The sequence below is a fragment of the Nerophis lumbriciformis genome, linkage group LG04, assembly GCF_033978685.3.
Source record: "Nerophis lumbriciformis linkage group LG04, RoL_Nlum_v2.1, whole genome shotgun sequence".
Taxonomy (NCBI): domain Eukaryota; kingdom Metazoa; phylum Chordata; class Actinopteri; order Syngnathiformes; family Syngnathidae; genus Nerophis; species Nerophis lumbriciformis.
This window is the reverse complement of record NC_084551.2, coordinates 57,173,796-57,192,500: the sequence shown is the minus strand read 5'-3', so window position 1 is coordinate 57,192,500 and position 18,705 is coordinate 57,173,796. Positions and strand designations below refer to the sequence as shown.

At 31.4% G+C, this 18,705-nt stretch overlaps 1 protein-coding gene across 5 annotated transcripts in view; it reads left to right on the top strand.

Moving 5' to 3' along the window:
- The window catches only part of myh14 (myosin, heavy chain 14, non-muscle), a 149,939-nt gene that overhangs the window by 66,112 nt on the left and 65,122 nt on the right, over window positions 1-18,705 (top strand). For all 5 annotated transcript variants that reach the window (XM_072913082.1, XM_072913081.1, XM_072913080.1 and 2 more), the window contains 8 exons: window positions 313-405; window positions 3,647-3,710; window positions 3,799-3,897; window positions 3,966-4,109; window positions 4,168-4,382; window positions 10,497-10,649; window positions 17,706-17,879; window positions 17,942-18,115. In XM_072913082.1, the coding sequence (XP_072769183.1) occupies window positions 313-405; window positions 3,647-3,710; window positions 3,799-3,897; window positions 3,966-4,109; window positions 4,168-4,382; window positions 10,497-10,649; window positions 17,706-17,879; window positions 17,942-18,115 (1,116 nt within the window). The remainder of the gene's footprint in view (window positions 1-312; window positions 406-3,646; window positions 3,711-3,798; window positions 3,898-3,965; window positions 4,110-4,167; window positions 4,383-10,496; window positions 10,650-17,705; window positions 17,880-17,941; window positions 18,116-18,705) is intronic.

Below are 18,705 nucleotides of genomic sequence, written 5' to 3'. Positions count from 1 at the left end.
GTTGAAGGTCGTGCTCTTATTTTGACATCCTGACTGTCCTTCTCTCTCACACACACACACACACACACACACACACACACACACATCTTATCTTGTGTCCTTCACATTTGTATCGTGTGCTGAGCTAATTTAGTGTGTGTGTGTGTGTGTGTGTGTGCGCGTGTGTGCGTGTGTGTGTGCGTGTGTGTGTGCGTGTGTGTGTGCGTGTGTGTGTGCGTGTGTGTGTGTGTGTGTGTGTGTGTGTGTGTGTGTGTGTGTGTGTGTGTGTGTGTGTGTGTGTGTGTGTGTGTGTGTGTGTGTGTGTGTTCACAGGGAGAGCTGGAGAGACAGCTCCTGCAAGCCAACCCCATACTGGAGGCGTTCGGCAACGCTAAAACGGTGAAGAATGACAACTCCTCCAGATTTGTAAGTCCCACAAAAACATTTTCAAGGTCCAATAATTGTTTTTTATTTTTTCAACAATATTAATGAATGAATGTGTGTCATATATGTACATCATATATGACATATATTATACATCATAAATGACATTATATATGACACATACATCATATATTATATGTTATACATCATATATGACATATACATCATATAAGATGTATAATACGTCATATTATATATGACATATTTGACATCATACATGACATATTATACATCATATATGACATTATACATTACCGTATTTTTCGGACTATAAGTCGCAGTTTTTTTCATAATTTGTCCGGGGGTGCGACTTATACTCAGGAGCGACTTATGTGTGAAATGATGAACACATTAGCGTAAAATATCAAATAATATTATTGATCTCATTCACGTAAGAGACTAGACCTATAAGATTTCATGGGATTTAGCGATTAGGAGTGACAGATTGTTTGGTAAACGTATAGCATGTTCTATATGTTATAGTTATTTGAATGACTCTTACCATAATATGTTACGTTAACATACCAGTTGGTTATTTATGCCTCATATAACGTACACTTATTCAGCCTGTTGTTCACTATTCTTCATTTATTCTAAATTGCCTTTCAAATGTCTATTCTTGGTGTTGGCTTTTATCAAATACATTTACCCAAAAAAATGCGACTTATACTCCAGTGCGACTTATACTCTGAAAAATACAGTATATATGACACATTATACATCATATATTACATATTATACATCATATATTATACATCATATATTACATATTATACATCATATATTATACATCATATATTATATATTATACATCATATATTACATATTATACATCATATATTATACATCATATATTACATATTATACATCACATATGATGTATAATGCGTCATATTATATATGACATATTTGACATAATATATTATATGTCATATCACATATTAAAAATTATACATCATATATGACATATTATACATCATATATTACACATTATACATCATAATTTTCATATTATACATCATATTTGACATTATACATCATATATGACATTATTCATTATATATGACACATTATACATCATATATATTATACATGATATATTACATAATATATATCATATATTATACATCATATATGACATATTATACATCATACATCACATATTATACATCATATATGACATAATATATGATGTATAATATGTCATATTATATATGACGTATAATGCATCATATATTATGTATTATACATCATATATGACATATAATATATTATATATTATACATCATATGACATTATACATCATATATTATATATTACACATAATATATTACACATTATACATAATATATTACACATTATACATCATATATTACATATTTTACATCATATATTACATATTATACATAAAATATTACACATACATTCTATATGACATATTATACATCATATATTACATATTATACATCATATTCTACACATTATGCATCATATATGACATATTATACATCATATATTACACATTATACATGATATATTATACATCATATATGACATATTATACATCATATATTACATATTATACATCATATATTACACATTATACATCATATATGACATATTATACATCATATATGACATATTAAACATATATTACATATTATACATCATATATGACATATTAAACATATATTACATATTATACATCATATGTTACACATTATACATCATATATGACATATTAAACATCATATATTACATATTATACATCATATATTACACATTATGCATCATATATTACACATTATACATCATATATTACACATTATACATCATATATGACATATTAAACATCATATATTACATATTATACATCATATATTACACATTATACATCATATATGACATATTATACATCATATATTATACATTATACATCATATATTACACATTATACATCATTTATTACACATTATACATCATATATGACATTATGCATCATATATGACATAGTATACATCATATATTACACATTATACATCATATATGACATTATACATCATATATTATACATTATACATCATATATTACACATTATACATCACATATGACACATACATCACATATGACACATTATACATCACATATGACACATTATACATCACATATGACACATTATACGTCATATATTACACATTATACGTCACATATGACATATTATACATCACATATGACATATACATCACATATGACACATTATACATCATATATTACACATTATACACAGAGCCGGCCCAATGCATAAGCGTACTAAGCGCTTGCTTAGGGCCCCGCGGCCACCAGGGGGCCCCCAAAAGCAATTAACAAAAAAAAAAATTTTTTTTTTTTTTTGCATGTACGAGTCTGACTGATGATTTCTAAATGATCAAAGATATATTATTGTACAAAAACACAATTTTAGGTCAACATTTTTGCACATTGCTGTTTCAGGTTTTTGTTACCAAAAATAATAAAGTGAATCAGAATCAGCTTTATTGTCCAGTTATGTTTAACACACATGGAATTTAACTTCAGTAGACTGCGCTCTCTTTGTACAAAGTAAACATTAAATATGAACAATTAACTAAAAATATAAACTAGTAATTAAAGACTAATATGTACAAGACTGATGAGACAAGATGACACTTTTACTGTAAATACAAAGCTTTATCACTTGGACTGTTCAACCCCAGGCCACTCTTGTAGCTGAATGTTTTCTACATTTTAAGATTAGGAACTATATGTGGCACTCTGGACATCATTCGTTCATTCATTGGTATTATTTATGTTCTTAACTGGGCCACCCCCATATCTTTATAAATGACATGTCATTTGTAAAGACATGCCAGGCTGACAATAGGATAATGTAAACAACACTGCCAGAGCCGCAATGAGTTTATATATTATTTATATATTATTGGCAGAAATAGAGGGCCCCAAAATCAAATTTTGCTTAGGGCCCCATGGAGGCTTGGGCCGGCACTGATTATACATCACATATGACATATTATACATCATATATTATACATTATACATTATATATTACACATTATACATCATATATTACACATTATACATCATATATTACACATTATACATCACATATGACATATTATATTTCTGAGCGTGATCTAGACTATTACCGCCATGTCAGTAAAAGTGGACTCTGTCATTCTTCCCTCAGGGTAAATTCATCCGCATCAACTTTGACGTGGCGGGGTACATCGTGGGCGCCAACATCGAGACCTGTATCCTTCCTTCCAAGTGTCCTACACACACACACACACTTTCTCTTGTTAGGACCCGCCCACCCCTCCTTAACTGCTCCGACCTCAGACCTCCTGGAGAAGTCCCGGGCCACCCGTCAGGCCAAGGAGGAGCGGACCTTCCACATCTTCTACCAGATGTTGCACGGCTCCTCTGAGGAGACTAAAAGTGAGTCGGCGAAGGACTCGGCAGTCTGGAAGTTCTCCTCACCTCACCTCACCTCTTTGTACCCGCAGAGGACCTGCTGTTAGGCACCGCAGACCAGTACCGCTTTCTCAGCGGGGGTTCCATAAATGTCCCCGGTCAGAGTGACTCTGAGAACTTCACCCAGACCATGGACTCCATGGGCATCATGGGCTTCAACCCGGAAGAGTTGATGTGTAAGTGGAGAGAATGTGTTGAATTGTGGCGACCTTCCCTGACGCCGTGTCCTCTCAGCCATGCTGAAGGTCATCTCCGCCGTGCTGCAGTTTGGGAACATCTCCTTCACCAAGGAGAAGAACCACGACCAGGCCTCCATGCCCGATAACACGGCGGCACAGAAGCTCTGCCATCTGCTGGGCATCAACGTGCTGGAGTTCACCCGGGCCATCCTCACCCCCAGGATCAAAGTGGGTCGGGAGTATGTGCAGAAGGCCCAGACCAAGGAACAGGTACTACTTCCTTGGGACTGGCCATGGCAGTAAATACTCTTACAAGAAAAACATCTCAAAGGTGAAGCTGTCATTACTCCAAAAATATATTAAAAAGGTGTAATCGACGTTTAGATCTGAAGTTGAACTGTAGATTTAAGTGTTGAAAGTAGCTACCCCGTTTCCATATGAGTTGGGAAATTGTGTTAGATGTAAATATAAACGGAATACAATGATTTGCAAATCCTTTTCAAGCCATATTCAGTTGAATATGCTACAAAGACAACATATTTGATGTTCAAACTCATAAACTTTTTTTTTTTTTTTGCAAATAATCATTAACTTTAGAATTTGATGCCAGCAACACGTGCCAAAGAAGTTGGGAAAGGTGGCAATAAATACTGATAAAGTTGAGGAATGCTCATCAAACACTTATTTGGAACATCCCACAGGTGAACAGGCTAATTGGGAACAGGTGGGTGCCATGATTGGGTATAAAAACAGCTTCCCAAAAAATGCTCAGTCTTTCACAAGGAAGGATGGGGCGAGGTACACCCCTTTGTCCACAACTGTGTGAGCACATTGTTGAACAGTTTAAGAAAAACCTTTCTCAACCAGCTTTTGCAAGGAATTTAGGGATTTCAACATCTACGGTCCATAATATCATCAAAAGGTTCAGAGAATCTGGAGAAATCACTCCACATAAGCGGCATGGCCGGAAACCAACATTGAATGACCGTGACCTTCCATCCCTCAGATGGCACTGTATCAAAAACCAACATCAATCTCTAAAGGATATCACCACATGCGCTCAGGAACACTTCAGAAAACCACTGTCACTAAATACAGTTGGTCGCTACATCTGTAAGTGCAAGTTAAAGCTCTACTATGCAAAGCGAAAGCCATTTATCAACAACACCCAGAAACGCCGCCGGCTTCTCTGGGCCCGAGATCATCTAAGATGGACTCATGCAAAGTGGAAAAGTGTTCTGTGGTCTGACGAGTCCACATTTCAAAGTGTTTTTGGAAATATTCGACATCGTGTCATCCGGACCAAAGAGGAAGCGAACCATCCAGACTGTTATCGACGCAAAGTTCAAAAGCCAGCATGTGTGATGGTATGGAGGTGCATTAGTGCCCAAGACATGTTCTAGGGTGAAAGTGTAAAAGGCAGCATGTGTGATGGTATGGGGGTGTATTAGTGGCCAAGACATGGGTAACTTACACATCTGTGAAGGCACCATTAATGATGAAAGGTACATACAGCTTTTGGAACAACATATGCTGCCATCTAAGCGTCGTCTTTTTCATGGACGCCCCTGCTTATTTCAGCAAGACAATGCCAAGCCACATTCAGCATGTGTTACAACAGCGTGGCTTCGTAAAAAAAAGAGTGCGGGTACTTTCCTGGTCCGCCTGCAGTCCAGACCTGTCTCCCATTGAAAATGTGTGACACATTATGAAGCGTAAAATATGTTGAACGACTGAAGCTGTACATAAAACAAGAATGGGAAAGAATTCCACTTTCAAAGCTTCAACAATTAGTTTCCTCAGTTCCCAATTGTTTACTGAGTGTTGTTAAAAGGAAAGGCCATGTAACACAGTGGTGAACATGCCCTTTCCCAACTACTTTGGCACGTGTTGCAGCCATAAAATCCTAAGTTAATTATTATTTGCAAAAAATAATTAAAGTTTATGAGTTTGAACATCAAATATGTTGTCTTTGTAGTGCATTCAACTGAATATGGGTTGAAAAGGATTTGCAAATCATTGTATTCCGTTTATATTTACATCTAACACAATTTCCCAACTCATATGGAAACGGGGTTTGTATTTCAAACACTGACTAGTGGGTGCCTTTTTTTTTATACTGTCAGTGTTCAAAAAATATTAATGCTGTCATAGTTACAGACCCAAATATTTTGCATCAAATATTCCACTTTGAAATGTTTTTTGGGGGAAACATGTTGCATATTTTGGGGTTTTGCCATAAAATAAAACCTAAGTTTTCTTTTGACAAAAAGGGCATAAAACAAAAAAAACTAAAATAATTTTTTTAATACTGTCAGTGTTCAGAAAATATTAATGTTGTCATAATTACAGACCCAAATATTTTGCATCAGATGTTCCACTTTGAAATGTTTTTTTGGGGGGGGAAATGTTGCATATTTGGGGTTTTTGCCATTGAAAAAAATAAGTTTTCTTTTGATAAAAAAGTCATGAAATAAATGTAAAAATATAAAAACACTTTAAAATTGATGGATGGATCTGAAGTTAATCAAGGGACTTAAGTGTTGAAAGTAAAAAAAAAAAAAAAAAAAAGTTTGTTACACTTTTGAGTGGGATCTTTTGGAATTTATGGAAATTTTTAAACGGTCATTGTTACAAAAAATTATTAATTAAAAAAGATCCCCAAAACCTTTTTTTTTTTATACTGTCAGTTTTCAAAAAAATACATTAATGTTGTCATAATTACAGACCCAAATATTTTGCATCAAATATTCCACTTTGATGTTTTTTGGGGGCAAAAATGTTGCATATTTTGGGTTTTTGCCATAAAAAAAACGTAAGTTTTCTTTTGATAAAAAAAAAAGGCATGAAACACATTTTTCAAAATAAATAAAAACACCTTAAAATTGTCGGATGGATCTGAAGTTGATCAAGGGACTTAAGTGTTGAAAAAAAAAAAAGTATGACTTATTTGTTACACTTTTGAGTGGGATCATTTGGAATCATTTGGAATTCATGGTATTTTTTTTTAAACGGTCAAAGTTTTTGGGAATTTTTTAAGGCTCCAATTACTTCACATCAATTATTCAACTAAAAAAAATGTTGTCAGAAAATGTTGCATATCTTATGTTTTTGACATTAAAAAAAAACAAGTTTTCTTTTGACAAAAAGGCATAAAACACGTTTAAAAAAAAATAATAATAATTACAACTTAAAATCGACGTGTAGATCTGACATTGAACTGTGGATTTAAGTGTTGAAAGTAACTATGTGATATATTTCAAACACTGACTAGTGGGTGCCTTTTGGATCCCCAAAAACATTTTTTTTATACTGTCAGTGTTCAATAAATATTAATGTTGTCATAATTACAGACCCAAATATTTTGCATCAAATATTCCACTTTGAAATGTTTTTTGGGGGAAACATTTGCATATTTTGGGGTTTTGCCATAAAATAAAACCTAAGTTTTCTCTTGACAAAAAAGGCATTAAACAAAAAAAAGCTTAAACATTTTTTTTTATACTGTCAGTGTTCAGAAAATATTATTGTTGTCATAATAACAGACCCAAATATTTTGCATCAAATGTTCCACTTTGAAATGTTTTTTAGGGGGTGGAAATGTTGCATATTTGGGGTTTTTGCCATAAAAAAACTAAGTTTTCTTTTGATAAAAAAGTCATGAAATAAATTTAAAAATATAAAAACACTTTTAAAATTGATGGATAGATCTGAAGTTGATCAAGGGACTTAAGTGTTGAAAGTAAAAAAATAAAAAAAAATAAAAATAAAAAAAAGTATGACTTGTTTGTTACACTTTTGAGTGGGATCTTTTGGAATTTATGGAAATTTTTAAACGGTCATTGTTACAAAAAATTATTAATTAAAAAAGATCCCCAAAACCTTTTTTTTTTATACTGTCAGTGTTAAAAAAAATATATTAATGTTGTCATAATTACAGACCCAAATATTTTGCATCAAATATTCCACTTTGAAATGTTTTTTGGTGGCAAAAATGTTGCATATTTTGGGTTTTTGCCATAAAAAAACGTAAGTTTTCTTTTGATTAAAAAAAGGCATGAAACCAATTTTTCAAAATAAATAAAAACACCTTAAAATCGGCGGATAGATCTGAAGTTGATCAAAGGACTTAAGTGTTGAAAGTAAAAAAATAAAAAATAAAGTATGTTGAGTGGGATCTTTTGGAATTTATGGAAATTTTTAAACGGTCATTGTTACAAAAAATTATTAATTAAAAAAGATCCCCAAAACCTTTTTTTTTATACTGTCAGTGTTCAAAAAAATACATTAATGTTGTCATAATTACAGACCCAAATATTTTGCATCAAATATTCCACTTTGAAATGTTTTTTGGGGGCAAAAATGTTGCATATTTTGGGTTTTTGCCATAAAAAAACTTAAGTTTTCTTTAGATAAAAAAAGGCATGAAACAAATTTTTCAAAATAAATAAAAACACCTTAAAATCGACAGATAGATCTGAAGTTGATCAAAGGACTTAAGTGTTGAAAAAAAAAAAAAAAAAAAGTATGACTTATTTGTTACACTTTTGAGTGGGACCATTTTGAATCATTTGGAATTCATGGGGTTTTTTTGTTAAACGCTCATTGTTCCAAAAAATTATTAATTAAAATCAAAGTTTTGGGGAATTTTTTAAGGCTCCAATTACTTCACATCAATTATTCAACTAAAAAAAATGTTGTTGGAAAATGTTGCATATCTTGTTTTTGACATTAAAAAAAAACAAGTTTTCTTTTGACAAAAAGACATAAAACACGTTTAAAAAAATAAATAAAATTACAACTTAAAATCGACGTGTAGATCTGAAGTTGAACTGTAGATTTAAGTGTTGAAAGTAACTATGTGATATATTTCAAACACTGACTAGTGGGTGCCTTTTTTTTTATACTGTCAGTGTTCTAAAAATATTCATGTTGTCATAGTTACAGACCTATTGTAGACTCCAAATACTTTGCATCAAATATTCCACTTTGAAATGTTTTTTTGGGCAACATGTTGCATATTTTGGGTTTTTGCCATAAAAAAACAAAAGTTTTCTTTTGATAACAAAGGCTAAAACTATTAAAATAAAATAAAAACACCTTAAAATTGTCGGATGGATCTGAAGTTGATCAAGGGACTTAAGTGTTGAAAGTAAAAAATAAATAAAAAAGTATGACTTGTTTGTTTCACTTTTGAGTGGGACCCTTTGGAATTTATGGACATTTTTAAACGGTCATTGTTACAAAAAAATATTAATTAAAATCAACGTTTTGGGGAATTTTTTAAGACTCCAATTACTTCACATCAATTATTCAACTTAAAAAAATGTTGTTGGAAAATGTTGCATATCTTATGTTTTTAACATTAAAAAAAACAAGTTTTCTTTTGACAAAAAGACATAAAACTAATTTTTAAAAAAATTATTACAACTTAAAATCGAAGGATAGATCTGAAGTGGATCAAGGGACTTAAGTGTTGAAAGTTACAAAAATGTACGACTTATTTGTTACGCTTTTGAGTGGGACCCTTTTGGATTCTTGAGACCTTCAGTGGGATTGTTTTTAAACTGTCATTGGCCCCTTTGGACGCCTCCCCAAGTGGAGGAGTTCAAGTACCTGGGAGTCTTGAGGGAAGAGTGGATGGTGAGATGGAAAGGCGGATCGGTGCGGCGTCTTCAGTAATGCGGACGCTGTATCGATCAGTCGTGGTGAAGAAGGAGCTGAGCCGGAAGGCAAAGCTCTCAATTTAACGGTCCATATACGTTCCCATCCTCACAAGCTTTGGGTTGTGACCTGAAGGACAAGATCATGGTGACTGAAATGAGTTTCTTCCGCTGGGTGGTGGGTCTCTCCCTTAGAGATAGGGTGAGAAGTTCTGTCATCCGGCCACTGCTCCTCCACTTGGAGAGGAGCCAGATGAGGTGTTTCAGGCATCTGCTCCCCGTACGCCTCCCTAGGGAGGTGTTTAGCACACGTTCGACCGGTAGGAGGCCACAGGAAAGACCCAGGACACGTTAGGGAGACTATGTCTGGGAACGCCTCGGGATCCCCCGGGAAGACCTGGACGAAGTGGCTGGAACAAGGGAAGTCTGGGCTTCTCTGCTTAGGCTGCTGCCCCCGCGACCCCACCTCAGATAAGCGGAAGAAGATGGATGGAGAGACAAAGTCGGCTGCATCACAATGGCGGTCTTAAGCCTGCATCCTAGTGACCGCAGTCTTGTGTATTTCCTGTGAATTCTAAAACGTCCAGAAAAGTCTGAATGATCTGATCATTATTCTGGGCTCATATAGAAAAGGTGTGTGGGCCAGATCCAGGCTCTATTCCTCCTATTTAGGACTTGTAGTATGCTGCATCTTATAACGTTGACGCGTCTCTTCCAACAGGCGGACTTTGCCGTGCAGGCCTTGGCCAAGGCCACCTACGAGCGCCTGTTCAGGTGGTTGGTGCACCGGATCAACAGAGCTCTGGACCGCAGACAACGGCAGGGAGCCTCCTTCATCGGCATCCTCGATATCGCCGGCTTCGAGATCTTTCAGGTGTGTTTTATGTCATGTATGAGGTCTCCATCTTTGGTTAACCGTAATCCTGCTGAAGTTGTCCACTAAGTCTCCAACTCAGTAAATGGTCTTATTGTGTGAATGCTTCAAACATTCACACAATAATATGCTTTTCTACACCAAAATTCATCTATTTATTCAACTTCTTCTTCTGCAGATTTTGGCTTGTTCTACCTTCCACATTTTTCACCCGATTCAAAGTGTTCCAACTTCAAACTGTTCAGCCTATTCAAGAATTGCGAGCTTTCCTTTGACAATTTCCAAAAATTCCCAGATTTCCCAGAATTCCAGGTTTTCCGGGACATTTTTCCCATTTAAAATGAATTGGCCATTTTTCAAACTTTCACCATTTCCACATTTTTCAACCTATTCAAACCATTCCACCTTCAGCACATTCCACCATACAAATATTTAAAGAAAAATTTTAATTTTTAAAAGAAAAAAATGCCATTTTACACGATTAAAGTGAAATATATTTTGATAAAAAGTATTTTTTACGTGGAAAAAAATTGTGTAATATTTTGAAAAAAAAAGTTCACTGTGCAAGAATTATGTCGGATTATTTAGAGAAAAAAGGTAACACACTTTAGAGAAAAAAAGTGACATTTTACGGGATTACAATCAAATATATTGTAAACATTTTTATTTATTTTTTTAGAAAAAAGCCGATATTGTGAGAGAAACATTTTATTTTACAAGATTTTTGTAGAAATATTTTCATTAAAAAGATTTCAAAGAAAATTTTTAAATTTTTAATAGAAAAAAAATGCCATTTTACACGACTAAAGTCAAATATATTGTAAAACAAAAAAAATGTATACTGTTTTTAGAAAAAAGTTGCAATAATGTGAGAAAATGTTTTCATACAAGATATTTTAGGAATATTCTGAGAAATGCCTTTTATTTTTCAAGACACAATTATGATATGTAATTTTACAAGATTAAAGTGAAATATATGTTGATTAAAAAGTATTTTTTATGTGGAAAAACATTTTTAATATTTTGAAAAAATAATGTTCACTGTGCAAGAATTATGTCGGATTATTTAGAGAAAAAAGGTAACACACTTTAGAGAAAAAAACTGACATTTTACGGGATTACAATCAAATATATTGTAAACATTTTTATTTCTTTTTTTAGAAAAAAGCCGATATTGTGAGAGAAACATTTTATTTTACAAGATTTTTGTAGAAATATTTTCATTAAAAAGTTTTCAAAGAAAATTTTAAAATTTTTAATAGAAAAAAAATGCCATTTTACACGACTAAAGTCAAATATATTGTAAAACAAAAAAAAAATGTATACTGTTTTTAGAAAAAAGTTGCAATAATGTGAGAAAATGTTTTCTTACAAGATATTTTAGGAATATTCTGAGAAATGCCTTTTATTTTTCAAGACAAATTATGATATGTAATTTTACAAGATTAAAGTGAAATATATTTTGATAAAAAGTATTTTTTACGTGGAAAAAAATTGTGTAATATTTTGAAAAAAAATGTTCACTGTGCAAGAATTATGTCGGATTATTTAGAGAAAAAACGTAACACACTTTAGAGAAAAAATTGACATTTTACGGGATTACAATCAAATATATTGTAAACATTTTTTTTATTTTTTTAGAAAAAAGACGATATTGTGAGAGAAACATTTTATTTTATAAGATTTTTGTAGAAATATTTTCATTAAAAAGTTTTCAAAGAAAATTTTAAAATTTTTAATAGAAAAAAAATGCCATTTCACACGACTAAAGTCAAATATATTGTAAAACAAAAAAAAATGTATACTGTTTTTAGAAAAAAGTTGCAATAATGTGAGAAAATGTTTTCATACAAGATATTTTAGGAATATTCTGAGAAATGCCTTTTATTTTTCAAGACACAATTATGATATGTAATTTTACAAGATTAAAGTGAAATATATTTTGATAAAAAGTATTTTTTACGTGGAAAAAAATTGTGTAATATTTTGAAAAAAAATGTTCACTGTGCAAGAATTATGTCGGATTATTTAGAGAAAAAAGGTAACACACTTTAGAGAAAAAAACTGACATTTTACGGGATTACAATCAAATATATTGTAAACATTTTTATTTATTTTTTTAGAAAAAAGCCGATATTGTGAGAGAAACATTTTATTTTACAAGATTTTTGTAGAAATATTTTCATTAAAAAGTTTTCAAAGAAAATTTTAAAATTTTTAATAGAAAAAAAAGGCCATTTTACGCGATTAAAGTCAAATATATTGTTAAACAAAAAAACTGTATACTGTTTTTAGAAAAAAGTTGCAATATTGTCAGAAAATGTTTTCATACAAGATATTTTAGGAATAATCTGAGAAATGCCTTTTATTTTTCAAGACACAATTATGATATGTCATTTTACAAGATTAAAGTGAAATATATTTTGATAAAAAGTATTTTTTACGTGGAAAAACATTGTGTAATATTTTGAAAAAAAATGTTCACTGTGCAAGAATTATGTCGGATTATTTAGAGAAAAAAGGTAACACACTTTAGAGAAAAAACTTACATTTCACGGGATTACAATCAAATATATTGTAAACATTTTTATTTATTTTTCAGAAAAAAGCCGATATTGTGAGAGAAACATTTTATTTTACAAGATTTTTGTAGAAATATTTTCATTAAAAAGTAAAGAACATTTTTAATTTTTAATAGAAAAAAATGCCATTTTACACGATTAAAGTCATATATATTGTAAAAAAAAAAAAAAAAATGGATACTGTTTTTAGAAAAAAGTTGCAATATTGTGAGAAAAAATGTTCATACAAGATATTTTAGGAATATTCTGAGAAATGCCTTTTAATTTTCAAGACAAAATTATATGTCGTCATTTTACAAGATTAAAGTGAAATATATTTTGATAAAAAGTATTTTTTACGTGGAAAAAAATGGTGTAATATTTTGAAAAAAAATGTTCACTGTGCAAGAATTATGTCGGATTATTTAGAGAAAAAAGGTAACACATTTGGGGGTGGTATGGCGTAGTGGGTAGAGCAGCCGTGCCAGAAACCTGAGGGTTGCAGGTTCTCTCCCCGCCTCTTGACATCCAAATAGCTGCCGTTGTGTCCTTGGGCAGGACACTTCACCCTTGCCCCCGGTGCCGCTCACACCGGTGAATGAATGATGAATGAATGATAGGTGGTGGTCGGAGAGGCCGTAGGCGCAAACTGGCAGCCTCGCTTCCGTCAGTCTACCCCAGGGCAGCTGTGGCTACGAAAGTAGCTTACCACCACCAGGTGTGAATGAATAATGGGTTCTCACTTCTCTGTGAAGTGCTTTGAGTGTCTAGAAAAGCGCTATATAAATCTAATCCATTATTATTATTATTATTTAGAGAGAAAAAAGTTAAATTTTACGGGATTACAATCAAATATATTGTAAACATTTTTATTTATTTTTTAGAAAAAAGCCAATATTGTGAGAGAAACATTTTATTTTACAAGATTTTTGTAGAAATATTTTCATTAAAAAGTATTCAAAGAATTTTTTTACATTTTTAATAGAAAAAAAATGCCATTTTACACGATTAAAGTCAAATATATATTGTAAAAAAAAAAAATGTATACTGTTTTTAGAAAAAAGTTGCAATATTGTGAGCAAATGTTTTCATACAAGATATTTTAGAAATATTCTGAGAAATGTCTTTTATTTTTCAAGACAAAATTATGATGTGTAATTTTACAAGATTAAAGTGAAATATATTTTGGTAAAAGTATTTTTTACGTGGAAAAAAATTGTGTAATATTTTGAAAAGAAAATGTTCACTGTGCAAGAATTATGTCGGATTATTTAGAGAAAAAAGGTAACACACTTTAGAGAAAAAAATGACATTTTACGGGATTACAATCAAATATATTGTAAACAGTTTTATTTATTTTTTAGAAAAAAGACGATATTGTGAGAGAAACATTTTATTTTACAAGATTTTTGTAGAAATATTTTCATTAAAAAGTATTTAAAGAAAATTTTTAATTTTTAATAGAACAAAATGCCATTTTACACGATTAAAGTCAAATATATTGTAAAACAAAAAGAAATGTATACTGTTTTTAGAAAAAAGTTGCAATAATGTGAGAACATTTTTTCATACAAGGTATTTTAGGAATATTCTGAGAAATGCCTTTTATTTCTTATGACACAATTATGATATGTCATTTTACAAGATTAAAGTGAAATATATTTTGATAAAAAGTATTTTTTACGTGGAAAAAAATTGTGTAATATTTTGAAAAAAAAGTTCACTGTGCAAGAATTATGTCGGATTATTTAGAAAAAAAAGGTAACACACTTTAGAGAAAAAAGTGACATTTTACGGGATTACAATCAAATATATTGTAAACATTTGTATTATGATATGTAATTTACAAGATTAAAATAAAATATATGTTGATTAAAAAGTATTTTATGTGGAATTTTTTTTTTTTTTATTTTGAAAAAATAATGTTTACTGTGCAAGAATTATGTCGGATTATTTAAAGAAAAAAGATAACACATTTTAGAGAAAAAACTATGATATTTTACGTGATTACAATCAAATGTTTTGTAAAGGAAATATTGTGAGAGAAAAAGTAATTTTACAAGATTTGTGCAGAAATATTTTCATAAAAAATGTTTTAAAGAAAAATGTAATTTTTAAAAGAAAGAAAATGCCATTTTACACGATTAAAGTCAAATATATTGTAAAAAAAAAAAATGTATACTGTTTTTAGAAAAAAGTTGCAATATTGTGAGAAAATGTTTTCATACAAGATATTTTAGGAATATTCTGAGAAATGCCTTTTATTTTTCAAGACACAATTATGATATGTCATTTTACAAGATTAAAGTGAAATATATTTTGATAAAAAGTATTTTTTACGTGGAAAAAAATTGTGTAATATTTTGAAAAAAAATGTTCACTGTGCAAGAATTATGTTGGATTATTTAGAGAAAAAAGGTAACACACTTTAGAGAAAAAACTGACATTTTACGGGATTACAATCAAATATATTGTAAACATTTTTTTTTATTTTTTAGAAAAAAGACGATATTGTGAGAGAAACATTTTATTTTACAAGATTTTTGTAGAAATATTTTCATTAAAAAGTATTTAAAGAAAAATGTTAATTTTTAATAGAAAAAAATGCCATTTTACACGATTAAAGTCAAATATATTGTAAAACAAAACAAAAATGTTTACTGTTAATATTCTGAGAAATGCCTTTTATTTTTCAAGACACAGTTATGATATGTAATTTTACAAGATTAAAGTGAAATATATGTTGATTAAAAAGTATTTTTTATGTGGAAAAACATTTTTAATATTTTGAAAAAATAATGTTCACTGTGCAAGAATTATGTCGGATTATTTAAAGAAAAAAGGTAACACATTTTAGAGAAAAAACTATGATATTTTACGTGATTACAATCAAATATTTTGTAAAAATAACAGATTTGTTTTTTAGGTAAAGAAAATATTGTGAGAGAAAAGGTAATTTGTGCAGAAATATTTTCATAAAAAATGTTTTAAAGAAAAATGTTAATTTTTAAAAGAAAGAAAATGCCATTTTACACGATTAAAGTCAAATATATTGTAAAAAAAAAAAAAATGGATACTGTTTTTAGAAAAAAGTTGCAATATTGTGAGAAAATGTTTTCATACAAGATATTTTAGAAATATTCTGAGAAATGCCTTTTATTTTTCAAGACAAAATTATGATATGTAATCTTACAAGATTAAAGTGAAATGATGTTGATAAAAAGTATTTTTTACGTGGAAAAAATTGTTTTATATTTTGAAAAAATAATGTTCACTGTGCAAGAATTATGTCGAATTATTTAGAGAAAAAAGGTAACACATTTTAGAGAAAAAAACGACATTTTACGTGATTACAATAAAATATTTTGTAAAAATGACAGATTTGTTTTTTAGGTAAAGGCAATGAGAAACCGTAATTTTACAAGATTTGTGTAGAAATATTTTCATAAAAAATGTTTTAAAGAAAAATGTTAATTTTTAATAGAAAAAAATGCCATTTTACACGATTAAAGTCAAATATATTGTAAAACAAAAAAAAATGTATACTGTTTTTAGAAAAAAGTTGCAATAATGTGAGAAAATGTTTTCATACAAGATATTTTAGGAATATTCTGAGGAATGCCTTTTATTTTTAATGACACAATTATGATATGTAATTTTACAAGATTAAAGTAAAATATATTTTGATAAAAAGTATTTTTTATGTAGAAAAAAATGTGTAATATTTAGGAAAAAAATGTTTCACTGCAAGAATTATGTTGGATTATTTAGAGAAAAAAGGTAACACATTTTAGAGAAAAAAATTATGACATTTTAGAATAAAATGGACTTTATTGTCATTATATTTGCATATAATGAGATTAAGGACTCCAATTTAAGGTGCGGTTGTGGAAACAAATATGGAATATAATAGAAAATTAATTAGAAAAAAGCCGATATTGTGAGAGAATTTTTTTTATTTTACAAAATTTGTGTAGAAATGTTTTCAGAAAAACATATTCAAAGAAAATGTGTCATTTTTAAATGGAAAAATATGCAATTTTACAAAGACAAATATATAGTGGAAAAAAATGTTTTGAGAAAAGTTCTCTTCCAAGGTTTTTAGGAATATTAGTTTTTTCATTTTTCAAGAGAAAATATGATATGGAAAAGTCAAATATATTTTTTAAAAGTGTTTTTTCCCCATAAAAAAGTTTGTAATACTGTGAGATATATTCAAGCATACCCCTCCCCCAATCTGAGCATTCAAGAGGTCCCATGTGATGATGCATTAAATAGTCGGTGATTGAGTGGTACACTTCAAACTGACAGCCTTTGGGCTGCCTTCTGGGAATTGCAGGTGGGTTTAGAAACCCCTGGTAGTTCTAGCTTTAAAGAACACATTTTGCAGTACAATGTATGCAATTTCAATCAGTTTCCTTTTTTTAAGCAGGTAAAAAAAGTGGACTTTGCGGATAGCTAGCCTGACGCCATGTGCTGCTTCCCCCCCCCCCAGCTGAACTCCTTCGAGCAGCTGTGCATCAACTACACCAACGAGAAGCTGCAGCAGCTCTTCAACCACACCATGTTCATCCTGGAGCAGGAGGAGTACCAGCGCGAGGGCATCGAGTGGAACTTCATCGACTTTGGCCTGGACCTGCAGCCATGCATAGACCTCATTGAAAAACCAGTAGGTGCGCCCTGGCAGGGAGGCCCAGGAACACTCGGGTGACCTCTTCTTGTCTGTGGCAGACCCACCCGCCCGGGGTCCTGGCCCTGTTGGATGAAGAGTGCTGGTTCCCCCGAGCCACCGACCGCTCCTTCGTGGACAAGCTGACTGGCGAGCAGGGCGGCCATCCCAAGTTCTTCAAGTCCAAGCAACCTCGCGGGGAAGCAGACTTCTCCATCATCCACTACGCTGGCAAGGTACTCTACTCTACAGTGTGTGTGTGTGTGCGTGTGCTGAGTACCTTGAAGGTAGAAAAGTACTACCGTATTTTCCGGACTATAAAGTGCACTTAAAATCCTTTCATTTTCTGAAAACTGGACAGTGCGCCTTATAACCCGGTGCGTCTAGTGTACGGAACAATTCCGGTTGTGCTTACCAACCTCAAAGCTATTTTATTTGGTACATGGTGTAATGATAAGTGTGACCAGTAGATGGCAGTCACACATAAGAGATAGGTGTAGGTTGCAATATGTTGCCAAGTAAACAACAAAATATAGAACATTACACGGCACTCACAAGTCTGTCAAAATGTTTTAGTAGGACTTTGGTAAGCTATGAAGTCGCACTGCTTGATGGATTTTTGGTGCATTGTGGCTACCGTAGTGAGAGATACTGGTGTTACTATGGTGTGTGTGTGTGTAAGGACCGCAAGATACTGGTGTTACTATGGTGTGTGTGTAAGGACCGCAAAGTGGCAGCCATTAGCAGACATATTATCTGGCGTTTTGTTTGGCAATATTATGCAAAAGCAACTTTTCTTATCTTCTGGTACCTGCTGATCTGTATT